Source organism: Sminthopsis crassicaudata, chromosome 2 (assembly GCF_048593235.1).
Source record: "Sminthopsis crassicaudata isolate SCR6 chromosome 2, ASM4859323v1, whole genome shotgun sequence".
Lineage (NCBI taxonomy): Eukaryota > Metazoa > Chordata > Mammalia > Dasyuromorphia > Dasyuridae > Sminthopsis > Sminthopsis crassicaudata.
This window is the reverse complement of record NC_133618.1, coordinates 675,604,265-675,615,993: the sequence shown is the minus strand read 5'-3', so window position 1 is coordinate 675,615,993 and position 11,729 is coordinate 675,604,265. Positions and strand designations below refer to the sequence as shown.

General features: G+C 49.2%; 1 protein-coding gene across 1 annotated transcript in view; it reads left to right on the top strand.

The window, feature by feature from the left end:
- Nucleotides 1-440: 440 nt before the first annotated feature.
- Nucleotides 441-11,729, top strand: part of C2H10orf90 (chromosome 2 C10orf90 homolog) — a 130,005-nt gene continuing 118,716 nt past the window's right edge. Inside the window, exon 1 of the mRNA XM_074297154.1 lies at nucleotides 441-676. Coding sequence (XP_074153255.1) covers nucleotides 520-676 — 157 coding nt within the window. The 5' untranslated portion in view covers nucleotides 441-519. The remainder of the gene's footprint in view (nucleotides 677-11,729) is intronic.

Below are 11,729 nucleotides of genomic sequence, written 5' to 3'. Positions count from 1 at the left end.
CTAGCCTAGCTAGGACCAGCTCAGCCCAGACAGAACCAGCCCAGCCCACCCAGCCCAGCCACAACCAGCCCAGCCCACCCAGCTCAGCCCAGCCAGTACCAGCCCAGCCCACCCCACCCAGCCTAGCCTAGCAAGGACCAGCTCAGCCCAGACAGAACCAGCCCAGCCCACCCAGCCCAGCCCAGCCAGAACCAGCCCAGCCCAGCCCAGTGAGGACCAGCCAGAAGCAGCCCAGCCCACCCAGCCCAGCCCACCCAGCCCAGCCAGAACCAGCCCAGCCCACCCAGCTCAGCCCAGCCAGAACCAGCCCAGCCCACCCAGCCCAACTCAGCCCAGCCCAGCCAGGATCAGCCCAGTCAGAACTAGCCCAGCCCACCCAGCTCAGCCCAGCCCAGCCAGGCAAGGAGAGGCACCCCAAGGGCTAAGCTTCCGGTGCTTCCATCCTGTGTTCCCTGGAGTCAGAAGCTCTTCCTCCAGGACTGTAACTGCTCCTGGCAAAAGCCTTTCCTCTGGGCCACTATGCCCTCCTCCACAGCCCAGATTCCCAGCCTCCGCAGGAGCTCTAGAAAGGTTCCTGGGCACTCCCCAGCTACATCTGCAGGACAGGGGGCTGGGAGATGTCAGGCCTCTGAAACCTGCTCGGGCCCCAGCTCCCCTGAGGGCACCGCCGGCCAGGGTAAGTCCTGCCAGTCTCAGGGTCTCTCCCTGGGTCCCCTTGGTCAGTACAGGCAGCTTCTTAGACTACCGCCTTCCCAGGGTGAAAAACCTGGACTGGTAGCAGTGTGAGTGGAGCAGGGAGGGTGGGGATTTCTCCTAAAACCTGCATTGAACAACATGATTTGGGGCGGGTGGGGGGGTCAGAGATTGGAAGATCTGGATTTGAATTCCTCCTCCCCCACTTCCTTCTTGAGCCTTATCTATGTAAAGGTTATAAGAGGAAGGAAGGAAGGAAGGAAGGAAGGAAGGAGGAAGGAAGGAAGAAAGGAGGAAGAGAGAAGGGAAGGGAGGGAAGGAGGAAGGAAGGGAGGAAAGAAAGAAGAGAGGAAGGGAGGGGGAAGGAAGGAAGGGAAAAAGGAAGGGAGGAAGGAAGGAAAGAAAAGAGGAAGGGAAGAAAAAAGGAAGGGAGGGAGGGAGGATCTATTACAGAAATTCTTGCAGTACTCAAATTAGACTTTATATAAAAACTTCTGAAAAATTCTCACCCCCAAATCTAACCCAACCAACCCCCCCAACCTGTATTAACTTTACTGTATAGCACCGTCCATGTTTCCACTCTTGCACTTGGTACTCTGTGGTCTCCCATCTCACCCTCTCCAAAAGAAAAAGAAAAAAAAAACCTTTAAAAAAAGTGCTCCAAATGAAACCAAGAATGGCACAGGAGACTATGGCCTCACTGCCAGCTCGGGTGCTCTGCCCTCTCTGTGCACGTGCCCCCAGCCCCTCTCCCTTCCCTGCTCTGTGGCCTGCAAGTTCACAGGAAAATTTGCTCTGTGTAAAAACTGGTTTCCATAGAGGGCTACACATCCATAAATCGAGATGTATCTGTGCATGTCGCTGAGTCAGACTGAGATTAAGTGACCTACCCAGAGTCTCCTAGCTAGTAAGCGTCTGAGAATGCTTGGGGGGGACCGAGGAGCGGGGATTGCCGTGATTTAGTTTCTAAAGCTCGTTATCATTTAGATGCAGGCTATTGCTATTCCCGGTTCATAAGGAAGAAAAGGAACCCTTGCAGATGGGGTCCCCCCAGAGCGGTGTGTCATTGCCTCAAAGGAGGAAAGGGGAAAGAAACCTTGTTCTGTGGAGATGGGAAATCTCTTTGGAGGGAGCCGGGAGTTTCCATGCTGTTTTGCATTTGGGGGTTTTTCTTTATCTTTTATTCTTAATTTCTTGGTTTGATGCATGCTAGGTCTGCAGTTCTCCCCCTAACAGACTGACCCCACTGGGGTTTACATATGGGTGGGAATAACCCAGACCTTCTGGGTACTGCCTTAACGCAAGAAACCCAGGTTTCCCCCCTACCCCGAGGTAATTGGGGTTAAGTGACTTGCCCAGGGTCACACGGCTAGGAAGTGCTAAGTGTTCAAGGCCAGATTTGAGCTCAGCTCCTCCTGACTTCAGGACTGGGGCTTTATCCACTGCACCCCCAGGGTTTTCAACGGCTTTAGCAGCACAGCCTGTGCTCTGGTAGGTCCTGCTGAGTGGGAAAGAAATCCAGAGTGGGCTCAGCAATTAGCTGCGTGCCCGCGCTCAGTCTCAGGAGACGTCCTTTAGTCCCCACGGTCCTTGGGGGCTCTTACTAAGAAGTCGTCTCAGGGAGACCATGACCAAAGACACCAGGATTGAAGAATTTTGTTTCGTTTTAGCAGAACCTCAGAACCAGAGGGTTCTGGGAAACCACAGAGGCCGCCTCCCCCTTGAAGTAGACAGGCCGCAGAAGCAATGCCGGGTATGAAGTCAGAGAACTTGCCTTTCATTTTTCCCTCTGCTACTTACTACTGAAGCAACCTTGTCAGCAATCACCTCAAGCCTCTTGGCCTTGGTTTCCCCATTTGTAAAAGGAAGGCCTGGGACTAGCCAACTTCTTGTTGTCTTTCCACTTTGCACTTATTAGCCCGCCAATTCCCCAAAGGTGGCCATCCAGCCTTTGCCCACAGAGCCCCAGCCGAGGGTGCCCCTCTTTCCCAAAGCAGCCCATCCCCCAGTGGAACAGCCCAAATAATGAGGATTTTCCCTTCCTTCACTTGAAACCTCTTGTTTCTGCTCCCTGGGGCTGAGGTGAACGAGTCTAATTTCCTTCACACAGGACAGACTGCCTTTCTCGAGGAAAGCTCCCTTGCCCCCTGAGCCTTCTCTTCTCCAGGACCAACAGCCCAGTGCCTTCCCCTGATCCTTACCGCATGCATTTGGGGCCCTCCCCCATCCAGGTCTCTACCTGTTCTGGTTTCAGAATTATTAGCATAGAGCCTGGCTCCACCCTGTGTGAAAGCCCCACGGGCACTTAGATATCTCTGGCATCTTGCCCACGTTTATCTTGCACTTTCCCGGCTCTCCTTAGCTCCAAAAGAAATCCTAGAGTTTCAAGTTTGAGGAGATTGTGCATGTGCGAAGTTACCTGGACAGTGGATGGAAAGCTAGCTCTGAGGCAGGAAGGCCTAAGTTCAAGTTTCGCCTCCTCCTCATGGCCTTGTGGGGGGAGTTCTCTCCCAGTGGAGAGCAGCACCCGCTCCATCGCTTAGTCTTAGAGAGTTAACTAGGGCACCTGTAGGCTAATAGACTCACCCAGCAGCTTGAGTTGGAGGCGAAACTTGAACTTAGACCTTCCTGACTCAAATCACCGATCGGGTCCTCAGACTTATACAGAAAGTCGGCCAGACCTTGAAGACATGTGAATTCTTTGTTCTTTGCGGGTGATACTGAAGTGGATTTTCGTGGACTTGGGGTTTTCTCTGTAACTTCACTCTTCCTTCTAGCCGTCACCCGTTTGGTGAGTAGCTCTGGCACTTTAGGGGAGCCACTTAATCTCTGTGAGCCTTGAGGACAGTCAGGAAGACCCTACATGTGCCCGGCACTGTGCTTTGCAGTAGGAATACAAATGGGGAACAAAGAATCCTGGCCCTCAGAGAGCTTATGATTTAATGGGGGAAGACAACATAAAAAAGTGGGGGTGAGAGGGCAGAAGCCCATCACAGAGGCTGGCGAAACCCAAAGGAGTGTAGCTGGGAGGGAAATGGCTGGTCTGGGTCCCCTGCTTTTAGAGAGGTCTTTGCTCCATTTGGGGAGGTTCTGGCAGCCCAGGTACTGATGGAGTATCAGTACCAAGACTAATATGATCTCGCAGCACCAAGGGGAATGAAGAAAATGCTCCATATTTCCCAGAATCATTTTATCCTGCCCAATATCTGGAGAAGGATCTGCAATAGCAGGGCCGAGGGGTCCTGCAGACCTCCAGCGAAGGGGAGCCTACTTTCCACCGAAGCAGCCAAGCCCAGCTTGGAAGAGATCTCATGGCTAGGAAGTGCTTTCATACATTGAGACTTAATCTGCATTTTGGCAAGTCCTCTCTGCTCTTCCCCTCCCCCCCATTCAGTTTCTAGTTCTACCCTTTAGGATCAAGCAAAACAAGTCCCATCCCTCTTGCATGGCTCAGAACCCATAAAATACCTGAAGACGGCTCTTGTGACTACAAGTGCTTTCTTACATCTAACCTTAACTTAAGTTTGGCCGTTCCCCTCCTCCTTCCTTCCCCCACTCACCCCTTATTTCCTAGCTCTACCCAATGGAGTCAAGCAAAACAAGTCCGATCCTTCCTGTACGGCTCGGGACCCGTAGAACGCTTGAAGGCAGCTTTCATAGAGCTCCCAAGCCTTCTGTTTGTACCCAGCATGCAGCAGGAATATGGAGCCAAATTCATGTCTACATAAGATCCAGGTAGACAAGCAGCTCCTTTGTGCCTCCCACAATGCTCTCAGCTCTAGCTGCTTACAACACGCCATGTTACTCGGCTGATTTAGATCCCTGAGTCCAGTGGGGGTGACATTTCTCTCGGGGGATTTGATGGCACATGGCAGCAAAGGGGAGACATCAAAGAGGGCCTGGGTTTTAGCTGCCTGCTCCTTCAAGGAAGGCATGAAATTTGGACTTGAACTGGCTTTTTGTTTTCCGATTCCTCTTTGTTCAAACAAACCCGAGGCTCTGATGCACTTTTAATTATCCCCCTGTCAGGTTTCTGAGTGGGAGAGGAGGTTCACATCGGACGAGGAAGCCGTCAGCAGCTCCAAGGGGGCTCCAGTGGGAAGTAGTTGGGGGTTACCTTCCTTTTCCCAGCGGGGTTAGTCCATGCTCAAGGCACTGCCACCAAAAGTTGCCTTGGAAAATTTCCAATACCAATACTTGTCACAATTGCTAAATGTGGGGCATCTTCCTGCCGGTGCTGGGTAGGATTCCTTGGATTGTGGAGGTTATGGGATGAACAGATGAATAAAACCTTTGTTAAATATTTACTTTAAGCCAAACACTCAGGACACAAAGAAAGCAGCGTGCAAAATGTTGGAGAAAAACATGGCTGCCCTTCAAAGAGCTTACATTCTACTGGGGGAGCATACGGAATATGCATTGATAGAATAATGGGGAGGGGCATTAGGGAAAGCCCTGTGGGAGACATGGCACCTAAATCTTCAGAAAGAGCCAGAAGTCTTTAAAAAGACCAAGAATTCCAAAAGAGGGAATTAGGGATGGAGAGCACTGCAAGTGGGGGAAACAGCCCAGTCAATGGCATGGAGGCAGGAGATGACTTGGCATTTTTTAATAGGAAGAAATAAGCAGTGGGGCTGGGATGTAGAGAGGGAGAGGGGAATGATGTGTAATCAGTTGGGAAATGGGTGAGAACCAGGTGGATTTCTGAATATGGACACTTGAAAGTCTGTATCCTAAGTTGAAGAGGCAGTATGATTTGTTTGGGAAATGAACAAATCCCATCCAGGAAATCGCAGCTCCTTCAAATCCCGAATACTGGGGGGAAGGTGATGATGAGCACGGAGCCATGTAGCAATTGTGCTCTGCCAAAGTGAAAGGGAAAATCAAATGGGGGAGGCGGGATCCCAGCCTTACAATAGAGAACAATGCTGTCTCTTCCAGTACATTGAGGAGGTTGCCATGGTTTCTGTCATCTAACATCACCAGGCCCAGACCTTCATTTTCCTTCTTGCGGCAAACAAGGGTGAAGATAACAAGTATGCAGCAAACTTGGTCTTGAAAAAAAGGCTTAAACCTCTACCCTCCTTTTCTCTTTCCTCTTTTCTACTTTTCTTTTCCCTCTCTTTTCTTCCTCCTTTGCTCCCTCTCTCTTTGCCCTCTCTTCTTCCCTTCCTCTTTCCTTTTTCCTTCTTTTTTCCCTTCTTCCCTTCTCCCTCCTTCCTTCCTTTGTTCCTTTCCTCCTTCCCTTCCTTCTTTTCTGCCTCCTCCCTTCCTTTCCTCCCTTCTCCCCTTTTTCCTTCTTTCTTCCCTTCCTCTTCCCTTTCCTTTCTCTCTCGTCCCCCTCTTTTCTCCTTTCTTTCCCCCTTCCCTTGCTTACTCATCTCTTCCTTTCTTTCCTTCTTCCTCCCCCCATTTGCTTTCTCTCCCTGTCTACATTTATGGATCATAGCTATACATAGTGCAATATTCTGTTCTAAAGTCACTGTATGGATGACCTAGCCCACGTAGAGCGCACAGTGTTTCCCCTTCCAGAAACAGGGATTACCTGTGGACCCCCACACTCCTGGACTCCATTCCTTTTTTAAAAAAGGCCTATGAGAAGCACACCTCCACAGTCCTTCCTGCCTTGGGGATGTGTGTGACGTGGACCCCTCCTGGAGAAGGCAGGGGCTCCTCCACCAGCTTTCCTGCTACCATCTGGAGGACTCGAGGCTTTTCAGGAACAGGCTGCCATCTCCAGGTTCCCGTGGCTTTGACAGCAGTTACATCCAGCCTGGGTCCTCGGAGGAGCTCAGCTCACCCTGCTCCCTAGCCTTGGGAATGAGCTCTCCCTTCCTCTCTCTACCCCTCTCATCATTCGCTTCCTAATTGTCAAAGCTTCCAGGGCCCTGATCCTGCTTCCCTCATTCAGCTCGCAGTAGGGTTTCTTTCTCACTCAGCTTCAAAGTTGACATGCAAAGTCGCTTCCTCTGAGCTGGGCTCTCCCCAGGTCGATGCTTTTGCTAAGTGTTGATAGAGGCTGTTAGCAGACTATCAGTGGGGGGCTGGAGGCAGGGAAACACAGTGGCAGGAGGGTGGATCTGCCAGGTTTCTTTCCTCTTTGGAGCTAAAATGTACGAGTTTGCCTGCTGGCCGGCTTCTGACTCTCACTTTACTAAAGCTTTTTTCTCTTTGTCCTATCTCCCCTTTCTTCTTCTCCCCTTCCCTCTCCTTTTTCTCCCCTTATCCCTCCTCTTCACTCTTCTCTTCCTTCCCCTCTCCCTCCTTTGTTTCTTTCCCACTTCCTTCTCCTCCTCTTCTTCCTACCTCCTCCTTTCCCCCCTCCTCCTCATTTCCTTCTCTTTCTTCCTCTCCTTTCCCCCTCTTTGCCCCTCCCTTCTCCTATCTTCTTATCCCTGCTCCTCCTCCTCCTCCTTCTTCTCCTCCCCCTCCTTTTCCTTTTACTCACTTCCCTCATCTCCTCCTTTCCCCCTTCCTCCTCATTTCCTTCTCTTTCTTCCTCTCCTTTCCCCCTCTTTGCCCCTCCCTTCTCCTATCTTCTTATCCCTGCTCCTCCTCCTCCTCCTCCTCCTCCTCCTCCTCCTCCTCCCCTCTCCTTTTCCTTTTTCTCCCTTCCCTCATCTCCTCCTTTCCCCCTTCCTCCTCATTTCATTCTCTTTCTTCCTCTCCTTTCCCCCTCTTTGTCCCTCCCTTCTCCTCTCTTCTTATCCCTCCACCTGCCCTCCTCTTTCTTAACCTCCTCTCCTTTTCCTTCTCCTCCTCTTCTTTCCCCTCTTCCCCTTTGCCTCCCATTCCCTTTCCTTCCCCCTCCTCCTCTTTCTTCCTCACCGATTTAATTAGCTATTTTTTGAGCTCCCCAGCTCAGACCGTTTCTTTGACTTGTCATCATCTGCGGTGACCATTGCATTCAACTCCCCCTGGACTCTGGGCTTGGGGAGGGGACGAGGAGTGAGGAAGGGAGGAAAAACTTGTCTTTGGCATCAAGGCCCCAGGATCCTCCGATCCTTTTTGAGAGGAGATTTTAATGAATTCTGCAGAACTGTCTGTAGCCATGATCCAACATAATTGCCTCCAATTTCCCACCCACGGTATCCTCTGTGATCAGGAGTGTTCCAGGAAGCTCGGCTTTCTGCAGCCTCATCACCATGGAATCACCCACCAGCTGAGGAATTCCACTTGCCATATTCCTGGAGGGGGAGGCTGGGTGAATTTCCACGGGTTACCAACGAGAACCCACCGTAGCCTTCTCTGGAAGGCAGATGGAAGGCACAGGAGCCCCTTTCACTGCCAGGCCATGGGTCCCAGCTCCCCAGTCCCTTAGTTAAGGGAGCTCAGAGGCCAGCTAGTTCAGTTTCCTTTACAGGTGAGGGAACTGAGGCCCAGGGAGCCTCCTTTGTGCTTTTAAAGCACCCAGAGATCATTCATAAGTAGGGAAGCAACATTGGAACTCAGGTCCTCTGTTTCCAAATCCAGTGGAGCATCCTGTGCTGTCTCCCAGGATGAACCGGCCTTCAGCAGTTTCTTGAAGGGTTTTCTCCCCTTCCCTTGATTTTTTAGTGCTTCCCACCCCCCTGGCTAAGAGCAGCACATTTGTTTTGGATGCTGCCTGATGCAGCTGTGTGGCCCATTATCTGCTGGAGATCAAACTGATGGAGGCTTTGGAGGAGAGTTTTTCACTAATAGGCCAGGAGGCAACACACAGGAGAGAACGAGAGGATGCCCTGATGTTTTCTAGTCAGGGCTGAGGGAGTGAGGACATTTCCATAAGAAAGGATTGAAAAGCAGCATCTTGGAGAAGGAAGAGAACTTATTAGGAAGCAAAGAATCTGGGTTTGAATCTACGCTATAGTTCCTATTCCCTGGGTGACTTCAAGCCTTGGGCCTCAGTTTGTTAATCTATGAAATGGGAAGAGAGCCAGGCTGGCAGAGTGAAAGGAGTGCTAGACTTGGAGTGAGGAAGTTCGAATCCCATTTCTAACCTTGTTTATCTTTAGCCTCCCTATACTTTAGTCAAACAACAAGCATTTATTATCAGGGAAACAAAGAAAGTCTCCCTTTTTCTCTCCCCCAAATCTAAACCAAAATCCTACTAATCTCTGCTTTCAAGGTGTTTACAGTTTAATGAGAGAAACAAGATGCAAACAATGTACAGACGAGAGAGAGGAGGAAATGCATGAGTATTAGAGCTTGATAGAAAGGGAGGGGAAGGGGACTTAGCTGGGAATCAAAGGAATCATGGGGGCCAGATGGTGGTGACCAGGACACTCAGGCAGGGCATTGGTGAGGAAGAAGGGGGAAGTGTCTCAGGCCCAGGCAGGCAACTGAGGGATGGAGCATGACAAAATGGCCGTCTGCTCCTATGTGCATGGAGGGATGGGTGGAGCAAGATGACCTCTCAGCTCTAACTCTGTCCACGGAGCAAAGCAATTACAGAATTAGAGATGTGCAAAGTAGGAGAGTCCATAGGAATCCTATAGTAATAGATGCTGAGCCGACCAGTCCAATCCTCCCATTCGAACTAGAGAGGAAGAAACGGAAACCTGAGAGGCAAAGTTTTACTTGGCCAGAGTCTCATAGAAAATAAGTGGCAGGCAGCATTTGAATCCAGTTCCTCTGATTCCAAACTCAACATTCTTTCCAGTATGCCGAGGTATGGGGACCAGCCCTAGTTTTTAGGTATCAATTAGCTTCTCTCTTCCTGCCTCCAGTGTCCTGGACAAATAAAACACCCAAGTGGCAGCCAAGGCACGTGGCCATCCAGAGGTACTATGGATTCCCAGCAGTGATCACATTTACTCCCCCCAATTATCATACCTGGTATGTTCATGCTTAGAGACCTAAGTTTTAACAACATGGACGCTCCCTGCCTCAGTGGGAAGCCCCAAGCCATTCAGGACTAGAAGGTCTTGCCTTAGGAGAGCTGTCCAAAGTGCTGAATTCATTACTTTGGGTCTTTTGTGGGTTCATAGTTCAGAGCTGGGAGGAATCTTAGAGGACATTTAATTGAAACTGAGGCTGATTGGGCTGAAGTGATCGGCTCAAGGTCATAGTACCAGCGCAGCATGCAGGCTTACCTTTGTCCCTTTTCCTGGATACATGAAGCATCTTAAATGAGCAACTTTTCTTCCTTCCTTCCTCTCTTACTTCCTCCCTCCCTCCCTCTCTCTCTCTCCTTCCCTCCCTCCCTCTCTCCCTCCCTCTCTTCCTCCCTCTTTTTCTTCCTTCCTTCCTTCCTTCCTCCCTCCCTCCTCCTCCTTCCTTCTTCCCTCTATTCCTTCCTTCCTTCCTTCCTTCCTTCCTTCCTTCCTTCCTTCCTTCCTTCCTTCCTTCCTTCCTTCCTTCCTTCCTCCCTTCCTCCCTTCCCTTCTTTCCTTCCTTCCTTCCTTCCTTCCTTCCTTCCTTCCTTCCTTCCTTCCTTCCTTCCTTCCTTCCTTCCTTCCTTCCTTCCTTCCTTCCTCCCTTCCTCCCTTCCTTCCTTCCTTCCTTCCTTCCTTCCTTCCTTCCTTCCTTCCTTCCTTGCTTCCTTCCCTCCTCTCTTTCTTTCTCTCTCTCTCTTTTTCTGTATCTCCATCACTTAGCACAATTCCTGACTTACAGTAGACATTTAATAAATGGTGAGTGATCTTGGATGTCACCTCACTGCTCTGAATTTCAGTTCTTTTATCTGCTAAATCAAAATGGTGAAGGAAGGAAGCATTTCTTAAGTGCCTATTTGTGCCAAACCCTGTAGTAAGCACCTTACCAATGTGATCTCATTTAATGGGAATGCCAGTAGAACCTACCTCATGGGATTGTTTTGGGGTTCTCCCTGGGTACACTACCCAATATAAACATTGGCAATTGGTTTCATGATATTCTTTTGCTACTTCTTGGATGTGAACGAACTTTGGTGATATTCTGTGGCTTACCTATACCTATCACAGACCTTCCTAAGTAACAAGGAGGAAAAATGGTCTGCCAATGAAGTCAAAGGCTATAGTCCTTTTACTACTTTTTCTCAACTAAATAAAGACATATCAAGTAGGGACTCTCCCCATTGATGTTATTTTAAGCCAGTATCTGCTTCATCTTAATTGTTCCTATACCACTGTATCAATGTCCATCAGAATACAATAGGCTGTTGGATGGTTAGAACAAGATTTCCAGGCCAGAGTTTTGCTAGACAGGGTCCAACTTTGACCTGCTAGAGCTGTGCCCACTTGCCATTCAATTCCATAAGCACTTTAGATATGTACTCCAGGCCAGGTGCTGTGTACAGTGATGCATATATGAGAGATATGTAATAGAATACATAATAATGATATACCGTATATGTATGAGTGTTTATTGTTTTTCAGTCATTTAATTGTCCAACTTGTGTCCCTATGGACCATGCTGTCCATGGGGCTTCCTTAGCAAAAACCCTGCAAATCCCCAATATGCTTCAAAATGCTCATACTTGTTGTTTTAACTAAGAGTTGGAAACAAAGTAGATGGCCCATCAATTGGAGAATGGCTAAAGAAATTGTAGTTCATGAACATTACATGTATGTAATATTCTGTGCCCTAAGAAATGATGTGTGGGATGAATAGAGAGAAGCATGGAAAGATCTACATGAACAGATGCAGAATGGAGCAAGCAGAGTCAAGAGAGCAATCTACCCAGTAACTAGAACGATGTAAATGGAAAGAACAACAGATCAAAGAATCAAAAAGAGAACTCAACTGAAGAGTAATGAGAAGGTATCTCTAACCTGCCTCCCCACGTGTTAAACATTGCAAATCTATTGCCTTTTTTCCATCTAAAATACTATTTATCAAAAGGGAGGGAAAGGGGAAGAGCACATGGGATACTATAGTGATGTAAGAAATGGTAGATACCTCATAAAGCTTATTTAAAAAGAAAAAAAAGCCACACAGAGGAGTTTGAGCCTGGAAAAATGTCAGTGGAATCTCAGGCACAGAGATCAGTAGTTGGGGGGATTAGCAAAAGTCACTTTGGGGATAGTGGGAAATTACATTTGAATTAAGCTTTGGAGAAAGTTAATGGTTCCTGT